Raw genomic sequence first — 14,925 nt, 5'->3', positions numbered from 1 at the left:
AAGTGATGGAGCAGAGCCAGAGAGATAGCACAGTGGGTAAGGCAGTTGACTGTGGACTCGGGTTCAGTCCCAAGCATTGCATGTAGTCCCCTGAGCTCTGCCAGAAGTGATTCCTGAGCAGAGTCAGGGATAAACCTTGAGCACAGCCAAGTATAGCCTAAAATACAAACAAAAAATTTAAATAATAAATAATAATTTAAAAACGAAAAGTAAGGGAACGGTTAATATCATGAACAATGGAGTTATCATTCTCTAGCCTTAAGATGAAAAAATAGCTCATCCTCACCTCTAGTTTTTCCAGCTTTTCATTACTTAAACACCAACATCCTACAAACTGCATCTACAGGTTCTAGTTTTTATGCTTTTTAATACCAATGTCTCACTTATCACTGATAAGTGAGGAATTCGGGGGCATCAGTGAGTCTCTAGAGGACCCCTACCTTAGATTCATCTTATATCAGGAACTTGACAGACCAATTGGCAATTGACCATATTAGGGATCGATTTGGTTTCTAGGGGTAGAATCATATGTTTCACTCACTCACACACTCACTCATCCACTCACTCACTCACCCACTCATTCTCTCATTCATTTATGCAAATAACGCTGTCGAATGGAACATACAGGAACACACAATGAGGTTATGGGGACCCTCTTTCTCATGGCATTTACACGTTAGTATGAGGAGAAAGAAAATACATCAACAGATACATGAAGAACAACTGTGAACAATAATAAGATGCTGAGGAAACAAAATAGGGTAAAGTGATGGGAAGGAGGACAGTGAATTGGGGTGTGCTCCTTTCATTGGGCAGTCAGGAACCCCAGGAAATGAGAAAGATGCAGTAGACTAGGAGAATGAAGGTCCTATGTGGGATTGTGGGGGAGGGGCAAAGTGGTGCTGACTTCATCTAGATCTTTGGAACTTGCAAACTGGATTGCTTCACCAATGATGCACTGAAAGAGTATAAAGACAGTTGCAGTCTGAATGTTTTACATTTCCTTGTCCCTGGTTAAATCCTTAGTGCTTTACTGTTTTTTTCTTTCCTGTTAAAAACAAATGTATAAAAGTAATAGTTCTTTTACCATGTTCTCACTTTCTTAGCTTCTACCTAATTCCCAGTGTTTTATCACCATGTTTCCTTCCACTTCACATCTTGTAAAAGGTGTCATTATTAAAACACTTGGCTTTGGAAACTTTTCTTCACACATAGTAACCTGAAAAATGACATTTTAAAACTAATTCAGGCGTGGTTGTTGAGGTAGTGATTTGTTTCACTACCAGTTTTCTTCTCTGCAGCCCTCAAAACAATGTTCTTTCCAAAATCCTACTTTTTTAAAAGATATTTGAAAACTGTAAGTTATTTTTCCACAAGTAATTTAAGTGTATTTACTATGTTAGAGAAAATAATCTAGCCTTTAAAAACGTGGTTTCCTTAAATCAGAGCTGTATTTAGTAATTTAGTATTTTTATACTTCATATGAAATCACTTAGAAAAGTTAGCAAAGTGGCAAAACCTTCTTTTCTGCTTAGAAACTACAAATATTATAATATGGAAAATGATAAGAAAAAGCAATTAGCAGCCTAGATTCTAGTGAAATTATAAAGAAATTCATTAATTTTGTGAAATGTTTTAAACCGTAAATTTAGCCTTTTATTATTGCTAACATTAATATTTAATTATTCATATTTTATAGATAGTGGCACTACAAAACATAAATGTAGTTGACTGTTAATTTAATTAATTTTTTGTTTTGAAACCATAAGCAGTGGTACTCAAGGACTACTCCTATTTCGCTTCTCAGGAATCACTCCAGGAAGTGTTCAGGGAACCATGTAGTGCCAGGGATCAAACCCACTCCTTTTGCACACAAAGCATACACTCTACCCTGATGAGTTATCTCTCCTGCTCCTTTTAGTCAACTTTTATAATTGTGCTGTCATTTCCGCTCAGATTACACATATTTCGAATTTAACCTTATGTAGAAAATCAGCAGAGCATCTTTCTTTTCTTTTTTCTTTTCTTTTCTTTTTTTCTTTTCTTTTCTTTTCTTTTCTTTTCTTTTCTTTTCTTTTCTTTTCTTTCTCTCATTTCTTTCTTTTTCTCTTCTCCTTCCTTCCTTCCTTCCTTCCTTCCTTCCTTCCTTCCTTCCTTCCTTCCTTCCTTCCTTCCTTCCTTCCTTCCTTCCTTCCTTCCTTCCTTCCTTCCTTCCTTCCTTTCTTTCTTTCTTTCTTTCTTTCTTTCTTTCTTTCTTTCTTTCTTTCTTTCTTTCTTTCTTTCTTTCTTTCTTCCTCTCTCCCCTCCTTTCTTTTTCTCTCTGGGCCACACCCAGCAGTACTCAGGGGTTCACTCCTGGCTCTGCACTCAAGAATCACTCCCAGCAGCTCAGAGGAACACATGAGATGCTAAGGATCAAATCTGGGTCAGCTGCATGCAAGGCAAGTGCCTTATTTGCTGTACTATCACTCTGGAACCCTCAGGGCTATTTTAATTCTACAGCCCCTTCTGATGACTTATGATTTTCCTATGACATTTCCTCTTCTCTTGCATAGTTTGCTGTAAGTATAGCATACATAATACACATAAAATTCAAAATGTGTGTTTTTTATGTTATTGTCAAGTTATTATAGTTATTTTTGGGGGGAGTCATTTTTTAAAATTTGTTTGTTTTATGGGGTTTTCCCAATGGTGCTCAGGACTTACTCCTGGCTCTGAGCTCAGGAATCACTTCGGGTGGTGCTTGAGAGATCTTATACGTTCCCAGGGATAGAACCCAAGTTGGCTGCGTGCCAACCTGCATACAGCAGGTGTCTTACCTGCTGTACTATTCTCAGGCCCCTGTGTAGTCAAGAGTTTTTATACACAGAGTTTCAGCTCTACTGACTTGGTGCCCAGCCCTGTGCTGTTCAAGGGCAACTGTATTTCTCAGTCTTTTCTACAAAGCGGGTCCCCACTTACCACTCCCTCTCCCCAATACCACCACATCTTTCCTGCTCCAGGACAAAAAGGCAGCTTATCTCTCTGCCTGCCTTTCTATCCTAGGCTGCTCTTATCTGTGGGCTTCTAAATTGGCACTTGGCTGCGGACTACATTCTTCTGCTGTTGAATGCTGAGTGTCTGTGAAGGAAGCCAGCTGTTGAAATGCACGTCATTCTGAGTTTTACCTAAGGTGTGTTGGTGTGGAGTAGAAAAGCAGATCTCCAGAGGTTTTTAGGAAAAACAGGCCCTATCTTAAATAGAATCAGAATGGAAGAAGTCATTTTCCCTCAGGTGGGTGATTTCATACTTAGGTGCCCCATAAGGATTTAGACAGATCTTTTGTTTTCTACATCAAGCAATGAGCAGGCTGAGGCACAAGTGGTTGAACCCCTGTTCTCAGTGTGAATTTATGTTTCTTTTCTGTTTTTCACTTTATCAACAGATATTCTTTGTTTTCTGAGTAATCAAGGTTGACACAAAATTACCTGCATTTTAACTTGAGACCCAGAGGTTCGCTTTTCATTGCCATATAAAGAAGCTATTCAGTCCCGGATGTTAGGGATTTTCTGAGTAGGATTAAGCACTTTTTTCTGGAAGAATGAGACTTTGTTTCTGAGAGAGTATTGTTAGAAGCCTGTGTTTCAGCCCAGAACAAATAAATCTGTGACCTGAGAGGAGGTAACTATAGTTCAACCACTAACTTTGCCACCAGTACTGGGAAATAGCCCCCAAAGAAGGTTCTGTGGAAAGAGCCGTGGTTCAAGTTGCAGTCACTCCCCTATTAATCTCATGGCACTTTGATGCCTCCTGCTTGAAAGTGTTTTTTAGTGAAACTCAAGACCCTGGACTCCCTAGATTAAAAGTTCTGTCCTGTTCAGCAAATACTCTTTAACCTTTTGAATGGGATTCCAAATTAATGGATATACAAACATTTAAGCCACAAGGCCTGAATTAGAAACTTGATTTGGATTGATTATTGTTGAAGTCATGGGATAAGGCTTGACAAAGTGGAGCATGGGTTTGGGGACCTGCTGGGTTGCACGAGACACACACTCAATGATGCTCTGGAGCTATTTCTGACTCAGGAATGACCTCTGGGGTTGCTCAGGGGACCATACGGGGTGCCAGGGATCAAACCAGGCCCAGCTGTGTGCAAGGAAGTTGACGTAACCACTGTACTACCTATCTAGCCTGGGTGTAGGTACCTTTTAAAATCTGGTTTTATCCCTTCTCCCCTTCTTCTCTCTCCCTCTCTCCTTTCTTCCTCAACTTGCCTTCTCTCTCTCCCTTCCTTCCACAGGAAGGTTGTGAACCTGTCTTATACTCCTGGCACTGTCCTGGGCAATGGGGGACAGCAGAGGACCCAGCAGGTAACAATCCCTACACACATAGTCCTGACCTTTCCATGAATTCAAATTCTCTCTTGTCAACTGGCATGTGACCTTTGATCTGAACTTTAAATACGCTAAGTGTAAAGAATGCTTTTGATTTTACAAGATTATCATGATGAAAATGCAATAATGCAATAGATGTGGTGGCCAAACATATTCACTCACTTTACTTCTTCTGACTTCACTGCAGATCTAACTGTTGCTGTACTGCACTGTCGTTTCGGTATTGCCAACTTTCTCTCCTCCTCACTACTTCAGAGTCTGCATAGTTTCCTGGGAGTCCCTCCGAGTTTCAGTGTCTTCCACTCCTCCTTTGTATGACTCTATGTGGTGCCTCTTTCTCAAAGCTTGCAGTAAGTTTCTCCATCTTTTCTACTTCCTATCTCTCATGCACACCCTATGACTGCATCTCTTTGTTATGGTTTGCATCTTAGTCACTGGTGCACTCTCTCTCTCTCTCTCTCTCTCTCTCTCTCTCTCTCTCTCACTCACTCACTCATACGTGAGTGATCGCTTTGCAAATCTGGACAATTTTTTTTCTTCCTTGTGTCAGTCTATTCATCCTCCATTTCAATGTCCCCTTTTACTTATAAAGAGTATTCATAATTTTATCTTTTTAAAATCTGTTCTTTCCAATTTTCTGTGGTATGCATGAAGATATCAGAAGAAATATACATTCTGTTTCCATGGCAGCAGTAAATAATGACTCCTTTCATCTTTCTTTATAAGCCTCAATGTAGAGTCCTCTGGGTTTTCTTTCAGAGGAGAGTAAAATAGAATAAAGCTATTTTGAGTGTTAAATAAATGAATTAGGTTATTCTGAACAAGTATCTTATCCTGATTATGATCATTTGCTTCGTTATGTTAATTAACTTTTTGGGGATTGAATTCTTGTTCTTATTTAGTAAGCTATCCACACAAGTTAAAGTCCACGGAATTTGGTATAAACCACTTTCTTACTGGTTTCCAGAGTATGCCAACATGTTTTATAAACAATGGTCCTTATTAAAATTAATTTGTGACCTGAGAAGTGTTTGAGTTATGCCATATAAAAGATTGTTGATTTGCAATGCTACTGTTTTATGCAGGAAAGTGGTGGTGGAAATTTGAGAGCTAGTTCCTTGCAAGATAAGCAATATCTGACATCCTCATAGGAGGTGGGAAACAGGACAGAACAACTCAAGATTCTAGTGAGTGGTAGAAAAGGTTCATCTGGCTTGGAAATGGCTCTGAGTGAGTTCTTCTCTCTCTGCAGAATATTTAACTTTACCAGCTGATGTAGGCCTGTAGGCCTAAGAGACTAGCAGGCTAGATATTCAATATATCCTCAACCTTGGCTGACTCATGTTATATTTTTAAATTTGATGTCTATTTCATCAAATTAGTACACTCGTGCTTGAAAACAGCAGCAGCAAAAAAGTTCCTGCAGGAGAAACAGTGAGCCCTACTGCCATATTCAGTCTCTGAGGGAAATAGTATAGTATTTTAATATATTTTTGTTAACTCTCCTTTTTCATCATAAAGTATGTTATGTAACTGTTTTCTGACTTTTTTATTCACTTTTATTTTTTTATTTTTTGCTTTTTGGGTCACACCTGGCGATGCTCAGGGGTTACTCCTGGTTCATGCACTCAGGAATTACTCCAGTTAGTGCTCGGGGGGCCATATGGGATGCTGGGAATCGAACCTGGGTTGGCTGCATGTAAGGCAAACGCCCTACCAGCTATACTATCTCTCCAGCCCTTGTTCACTTTTAACTACTACCTGACCACCTTGTAATTTATCATTTATTTGTCTTCCTACTTACATAACACCCACACACATACACATACATACACACACACACTTATGCCAATATACTTATGACATGTTAAATATATATATATTGATATGGGGATGGAGAAATAGTAGAGCAGGTAAGGCATTTGCCTGGCAAATGGCCAACTGAAGTTTGACACTGGCTTCACATATGGTCCCTTTAGCATCTCTAGGACTGATCCGAGTACAGAAGAGCCAGGAATGATCGGAGCTCTATTAGCCATGGCCCCCTAAGCCCCAAATATATATGTGTTTGTGTGTAATGCTAACCAGTTGTTTAAATTATTATAGAGGACAACATCTTATTGCCTATCACTTATAATAAATGCCTTGTTCATTTTTGTTTAACCTTATAAAAGCCTGGCACTAATTCATCTTAAGCTGTGCATCATACAGTTAATAATGCTTCAAGTTTGTTTTCTTTAAATTTCTGTTTGTCCTTAAGAACCAGTCATTTTCCTTCTAAATGTGAGCCATGTTCTGATGTCACTGTAGACGATTCTTCTGGGATCAGAATAGAAATGTTTTGTGAGCTCACCCTGGAGTGCTCAGAATTTCATCGGACACTGCTCTTCTCATGACATTCCTCAACCCAAAACAGTGTCTATTTAATTCGACTTTTCCCAAGAGTGAGCTTCCGGGACTTAGCTATGGAGTTGCTAGGACAGACTCAAAGATGTACTCTCTAAGTTTCTAAGAATGTAACTTCTTAAGAAAGTCTCCCTAAATCTAAAAGTGATGAAACTGCTTCTTAAGCAAGTTTCCAGCCAAGCCTTCTGCCTTCTGCATCCATTTGCTTTCGGGAGCAAGTTCTTACCTGTAGACTTAGAATTTAGCCTTCTCCGCTCCATATCAGCCCCCTACCTCTTGCCTTTTCACTTTAAAGTTTCCGAAGCTATCCTTTATTCTTTTTTAAAATTTTGTATGTTAGCTCTGAGATAACATGGTTTACACTAGTGTTACTGTTTCTGCTTTGGGTGTACAGAGATACAGCAGCACTACCAGCAAAGTACCCACAACCCTTCACTTCAGTCCCTAGGTCTCTTCTAGCCCATCCCCAACCCACTCAATGACTTATGCTAAATACTTTGCAAACATTGCCAGTGGTGATTAGATATGAGGTTAGAGATATGCAATTGGTTACACTTTGTATCATTATAATCCTTTGAACAAATTTTCTTTGTTTTATTTAGGCACTGTGATTTACAATACTGTTCATATAGTTTCAATCATGCAATGTCCCAACATCACACACACACCACCAGAGTGTCAGCACACCTCCACCAATGTCAACAGATTCCCTCTCATCCCATCGCACCCCCATTCCTCTTAATAAGCTGAATTTTATAGGCTACTCTCAGAACCTGTTATCATTGGTTGTTTGTTGTTCTGTGAATGTTTTTGTATATCTTTATAAGACTAAAGCAATAGCACAGAGGGCAAGGTGCTTGCCTTGCACGTAGCCGACCTGGGTTCGATTCCTCTGTCCTCTTGGAGAGCCCGGCAAGCTACCAAGAGTATACCACCTGCATGGCAAACCCAGGCAACCTACCCGTCGTGTATTCGTATGCCAAAAACAGTAACAACAAGTCTCACAATGTAGACGCTACTGGTGCCCGCTCCAGCAAATCGATGAACAACTGTAGGACAGTGCTACAGTGCATATATCTTTATATTTCACAAATTAGAGAGATCGTTCTAATAGTTACCATTTCCCTCAGACAGACTTCATTTAGTGTGATAGCCTCTAGTTCCATCTTTGCCTAAGAAAATTCCAATTTATGTATCTACTCATCTGTTCTTGGGCACTTGGTTTGTTGCTAAATCTTGGCTAGGGTGAATAGTGCTGCTATGAACATAATTGAAATATCTTTTTCAAATACATTTGGGGGCTCTTGGGGTAAACTCCAAGAACTAGAATTTCTGGGTCCTATGGAAGCTCAGTTCTTAAGTTTTTGAGAAATGTCCATACTGTTTTCCATAAAAGCTGAGCCAGACCATATTCCCACCCACTGTGAATGAGGGTGTCTTTCCCCCAGCCAGTGTTGATTGTTTTACTCATTTTGATATAGGCATTTCTCACTGGCATTAGATGATATCTCATTGGTCTTTTGATTCACATTTCCTGGGTGAAGAGTGACAAAGAGGACTTCTCATATACCCATTGACTATCCGTCCTCTTTAAACAAGTTCCCAATATTAGTTCTTTTTTTGTAAGATTTAATAGATTAAAATATTTTAAAACTGAGATTTTAAAAATATTTTTAAAATCTGAGGTAAGTAATGTGAGTGATCATTTTCACAATGTCAGGAACATTTATTTCTCTATTTTATTAGTTATTAAATTATTATTAGTTCTCACTTTGTTTTACTTTTAGTGAAGTGAAGATAGAGGTACCTTGGAATCATGGATTTACTGTGAGTACACTGATAAAATGTTCCTTAATTTTTATCAGTGTATTTTTATCAGGTTAATTAGTGTTCATAGAACAAACCAGAGTTTCATTTTTCTTTTATTTTAAAATAGGAACTAGAGTGAAAATAGGGGAATATTCCACATACAAAAAAAATAAGTAGGTAATAGTTTTGATTATATTTGTAAATCCAAATACCACATGCATAGTAAACATTATAACAGGCATTAACTATGTGTTGCAGCATATATGTGAGTAGTTAGTATTAATTTTAGGTAGAGGAATAAGTTAAGAATCAGATGGGGAGGCTGGAGCAATAGCAAGTGGTCAGGGTGTTGCTTTGCCCTCGACCGACCCAGCTTCAATTCCCAGCATCCCATATGGTCTCTCGAGCGCCGCCAGGAGTAATTCCTGAATGTAGAGCCAGGAGTAACACCTGTGCATCATTGGTGTGACCCAAAAAGAAAAAGAATTCAGATGGGACTCAATCTCTGGTTTAAAGTTATATAAATAATAAAGAACAGACTTGAAAATACAAAATCACATCGTTTCATTAGCCAAATGACATGGTTTATAACTTGTGTTTGTTTTCTGTTTTAGTCCCTTTTCTTACCACACACAGGCATTCTTGATATTTGCCATCTAGTTAATAATAATGAAGGAGATAATTAGAACCTGGAATTAAATAAATCGCAAATATGATCTTTTCTTCCAACAGAGAGAAGGAGAAAAGGATCACAAGGTACGTTTGGCAGTTGGAAATGGTGTGCGGAAGGATGTATGGAAAGAATTCTTAGACAGATTTGGAAATATCAAGATGTGCGAGTTTTATGGAGCTACTGAAGCAAACATTTGTTTCATGAACCACACTGGGACAATTGGATCCGTTGGGAGGACCAATTTCTTTTACAAAGTAAGTATAGCATATTCCTTACAAAGAAAGTATTGTCATTGATGAACTATGGTGCTACAGGCAATGAAAATCTCAGGCTTCTCCCAGTATTCATCTCTGTTAAAGTGAACAATTACACCTAACTCTTTTGTTGGTTTTCCAATTTAATAACATACTGTGTAAACAAATAGCAAAGGGCTATGATAGACAGGTAGATAGATAGACAGGCAAACAGACTATATACTAAGCTGACTCTATTTTTTTTTTTTTTTTTACTTTTATAGTTTAGGTAACATTGCTACAAATCAATAGTATTAAAAGTTTAGGGTACTGATGTACAGACTTACTACTCCCCACCGCCAGAGTATTCACAACTCTCCACCACTGTCCTGTGTCACTGCTAATTCATTTCTCTTGAAAATTCTTGAGCCACTATTTCCGCTTACCTTTTTAGGGGGAGTGTGGAGGGGGAACACTCTCCACAACCATCAGCCCTTGGTGATGCTTAAAAGCTGACTCCTGGCTCTGAACTCAGGGATCCCTCCTGACTGTACACAGGGACCATGTGGGATATCGGGGATTGAACCTAGGTCTGCCACATGGAAGGAATTTGCCCTGCCTGCTATACGAACACTTTCACCCAATCTTTTATTTTTATATTACTCAAAAATTGTGTATAGGCTTATAATATAGGATTTCCTTTAAGAAAATATCAAGTGCCATGAAAATCTTAAAAACAATAAAAAAATCATTTTATAGGAGCAAAAGATAGATCACAAATGACTAAATAACACATGTGGAAGATGGAAGATGGTAGCCAGATGTCTTCAGCTAGCTTGAAAGACATAATTACCAGGAAAGAATTTATATTCAACAATGCTTTTAAAGAATAAAAATGTTTGGTGTTGGAAAAGATACTGTAAATTTGTACATCAAAAACACTTTTTTTTTTTTGCTTCTTGGGTCACACCCGGAGATGCACAGGGGTTACTCCTGGCTCTGCACTCAGGAATTACTCCAGGCAGTGCTGGGGGACCATATGGGATGCTGGGAATCAAACCCAGATTGGCCGTGTGCAAGGCAAATGCCCTACCTGCTGTGCTATTGCTCCAGCCCCCAAAGCCATTTTTGATGTACAGAGTAAGCACTATTGTGACCATGTTTCTGAAACAACAGAAAAAGTAAATTTTTTTAAAGAATAAAAGTGAAAATAGGTTCTAAAATGTATATAACCCCCAAGAAAGCTATAGATATAAAAAGCAAATTGAGAATCATAATAGGACATTTTATCATTTGATCAAAATCTTCAATGATGTAGAATATTTAAATCATGCAGTAAAATGTTTGCATTACAGGGACAGATATGGAACACTGTGTCTGAAAACTGCAAAGTGGTTATTTTTCTCAGTGATTTATGAGGCATTCATAATTCATTAAATATAATTGGGTCACTTTGGGAATTCCAGCAAATGTCATTGGGTTGAATATAGATGTATGTATATATATATGGATTATGTTCTCTGACAACAGTTTAATTAAGAAAGATAATTCTAGAGGATGGATCATACGGCTCAATTGACTGAGGACATGCCTGCAGCCTGAGACTTAGGTTCATTCCCTGTCACTGCATCATTCCCCACTGCATAGATGGGTGTGGTCCCTGAGTACCACCTAACATCACCACCACTACCACCACCGCCCAAAGTAAATCAGATGCTTTATATTAGGAAAACAAATGATCTCCAAGTATCTGTGAATCATCAAAAACAAATAATTTGAGCTGAATCATATAAAAAATTGTGACTCTTTCAAATGTGTGGACATAGTTAAGCACAGCTGAAACGCGATGAGCTGAATATCTGTATCTGTAAATGGAATGAAAAGCATTAAAACAACTGAAATAAATTCAGAAACCAAAATGGAAAAAAATGACAGAGAGAAGGGATGACTGAAATATAAAGGAAGTGTCAAAGATATAATAATGAAAGTGTTATATTACACCGAGCCAGTAATAGTCTACCAGGTACCACAGTAGAAACGAAACAAGCTACTTGGTGAATTGAGCCATTCTATAGTACTCCTCCAACAAGGGTAGCAATGTAGATATGTATTTATGTCATTGGTTTGACTTTACTATCATTTTATAATGTTTGATATTCTCTATAAAACTATAATAATGATAATGCAGAGTGATTCTTGTCATTAATTTATTTAGAAAAGTTCTGATTTTCAACTCAGCTATTTTTTCTGATTGGAAATGAAAAAATTTAAATTTCATACATAAATTCCAACCTGTGGGGTTTCTTGGTAATTCATATATTGTTTGTTATATGACAGGTGATCACTAGATATTGAAACAATAATTAACTCATCATTAAATGGATATATTTAATAATTTCTTCTTTCAAAACTTAGGCCTAATAAGAATGAATTTGTGCCTTAAGGGAGGAATCAGACTGTAAACAAAGATGAGATATAAAAAGTGAAGGGAAAAGATGAGGCAGAAATATAACTCCCCTGACCTAAATGTCTTTGTTGCTGTACTTATTGTATAAATGCAAGAGACTAAAAGGACATAATTTTCATATATGTTGCCACAGCAAACACTATAAAACTTTGGTAACATTGCATTTGAGATAGACTCTCAAGTAAAAGCTATGATCTGCCTTTTTCTTTTTGACACTTCAGGTTAATAATTGGAAGGAACAAGTATGAAGTCCATAGGGCAAATAGAACTTGGAAGAAGGAAGAAAATAAATCCAAATAAAAGGAAGCTAAAACATATAGATGTACATAAAAATGATAAGTCCTCCAAAATGGCCTAGAAATGTTTAGAAAAGCAATGTCTTATAGCTAGGAAAATTGCAATCGTATTCTCTTGGAAAATTAGCTCAGAGAAGAAAAAAATGCTCAAGGAGTACATAAACCTACATTAAAATTAAAACTAGCATGCTCAACTCAAAGTACAAAATACAAGGAAAAATGAAAATTTATACATATGAGAGTCACATTAAGGACCTTCTAAATAAATAGGACAATACATCATTAAAACATAAGATGATAAGATTGAGGAGTCTTACAAATACAAAAAATAGCAAAAGCAAATAACAACATAAAAATAATTGTAAAGGATTAGGTTGGAAAACATAAGCAATGATCTGCTTAACTGGTGCTCCTGCAGGGGGGAAAAAAACATCGAGGATTTTTTTTCTGAAATCTAATGATGAAATTTTTTTTTTCTGAAACTTAATGATGAATACTGAATTTTTTTTTCTGAAACCTAATAATGAAAGAAAGCTTTCTAAAAGACTTAAATCACTGGCAAAAGAGAACATTGTATGTCAGAAGATAAAGAAATATGGTACAGAATTGTCATCAAAAAAATATACCCAGGTAGGATAACTATAAAGCATGTATGAAGTGTGGGGAAGATCTCTGGCATCTCTCTAAAACAAATTTCAAGGGGAAAAAAAGGAAAGTAACATTTTTGTTAAGGAATTTTGTTCTGAACTCAGTGTCTCCGTGGCAGAAACATCTATCTTGGGACTAAAGGTAGATGTGACGCATTGGTTTTACAGAAGGATACCAGGTCACACTTTAAATGTAAAATGTAGAAAGCCTTGTGGTCAATTGGGAAAAGAATCAATGGCTAGCGCAGAGGTGGTTTTGGCCTCACACATGGCAGGTATCAGGTACCAGATGGTGATAGAGGTACAGAGTTGAGTACATGTTCTAAGCAGAAGATCAAGTAGATCTATTTTCTTTTTAGTGTGATCTGACTATTAAAGGTGTAGTACACCATTTATGATAGATTATTTTTTGCTTGAGATTTGGAGCAATGCTATTTTTTAAAATTTTTTTCTGTTTTGCTTTGCTGGTTTTTTAACAATGTTTTTTAGTGCAGTTAGCTCTGAGAAATATTCAGAACTCTGCAGTTGCAGAACTGCCTTTTAAGAATGCTCAAAATAGCCAAAGGATGTAAAATATTATATGAATTGTTATATAAATCATATTTATCATGTATCTGTGTGTTAGGGCCTTTGTTTAAAGGAACAGAAACCGATCTTGACCTAGGGTACCTGTAATCTGAAGCTCTGCTGCCCAGGTTGAGGCCCTGGGGTGTAGCACAGGGGCCATTGCCTGAAGTGGAATTGCCACACCCTGGGCGCTAGTCCAGTGCTGGCCCTGATTCAGAGTCCCCCTTACGTATGAATCAGGGAAATAATTTTGTTTGTCTACTTTCTATCGTTCTCAGTATACAAATCTGAATACAGAAAGTCAAGCTGTTCTGTGTGGGGACTGCCGGGGCCAATGGACACAGACACAAGGGTTCACTTGATCTGTTCTGGGCCCTCTATTTACCCAAACTTCTAGAAATGGGACCCCCTGCAGCTATGCTCTGGATACACCACATCTGCACACGCACGTTCGTAGCCCTGTACAATTAAGAGATGTTAAAGTGTAATACCTGTGCAGGAGAGATGGTATAATGGGTAAGGCACTTAATCCTCACGCTCAATTCCCAGCACCACATATGATCCCCTGAAACCTGCCATGAGTGATCCCTGAGCACAGAGCCAAGAGCAAGCCCTGAGCACTACTAGGTGTGGCCCCCAAAACATATAAAGTGTAGCATCTTCCTTTTTTATTTGTGTTATTATAATGTAACACAATTTATTTTTTGTGATCTCTTGGCATCTCTTGAAAGGAAGAAGAGTGATAACCATACTCGCCCACCCTTTTTTTAGTCAATACTTATGCTATGATCTAGTCTACTTCTGGCAGACATGTGGTCTTTCAAAATCTAACTTGAATTTTTAAATTATAGAGTCTCTCTCCATCACGTCCCCTGCTTCTGATAATACTCACACTGAATAATTACATGGTATAGACTAAATAAACCCTTACATATGGCTGCTAAACTCATTTAAGTAACAGAACACTAAAGTTGATATCACCAAGTACTAGGAATTTTTGCCCCTAAACTAAAGCATGTTGAAACAGGAGTGAAAAAAGATGGGTAATAATCAGAGCTCTGTTCTTGTTTGGCCAAAATGATAAAGGCAGTTCCAGAATTATTGCAATTTTTTACTTTTTAAAAGTTGTTTGGCTAGTGACCAATATGGTGTTATCCCGGCTATTGACAAAATCAAGACACAAGCTTATACTTTTATCTATTTCTCTATTTATTTTGGTTTGGGGGCCACACTCAAAAGTTATCAGGAATTACTCCTGGCTCCGCACTCAGGGGTCACTCCTGGCAGTGCTAAGAGGACCAGATAGGGTGCCAAGAATTGAACCTTTGTCAACCGCTTGTAAGGCAAATACACTATTCACTGTGCTATCTCTCCAGTACCTTCATTCTGTTTTGTTTGTTTTGGGGCCACACTCAGTGATGTCCAGGAAATACTTGTGGCTCTTGACTTAG

General features: G+C 37.8%; 1 protein-coding gene across 1 annotated transcript in view; it reads left to right on the top strand.

Annotated features, from left to right (window-relative positions):
• SLC27A6 (solute carrier family 27 member 6) overlaps nucleotides 1-14,925 on the top strand; it is a 59,959-nt gene that overhangs the window by 30,602 nt on the left and 14,432 nt on the right. Inside the window, exon 6 of the mRNA XM_004609829.2 lies at nucleotides 9,324-9,518. Within this exon, the coding sequence (XP_004609886.2) occupies nucleotides 9,324-9,518 (195 nt within the window). The remainder of the gene's footprint in view (nucleotides 1-9,323; nucleotides 9,519-14,925) is intronic.

Source organism: Sorex araneus, chromosome 6, assembly GCF_027595985.1.
Source record: "Sorex araneus isolate mSorAra2 chromosome 6, mSorAra2.pri, whole genome shotgun sequence".
NCBI lineage: Eukaryota > Metazoa > Chordata > Mammalia > Eulipotyphla > Soricidae > Sorex > Sorex araneus.
This window is presented reverse-complemented; position numbering and strand designations above follow the sequence as displayed.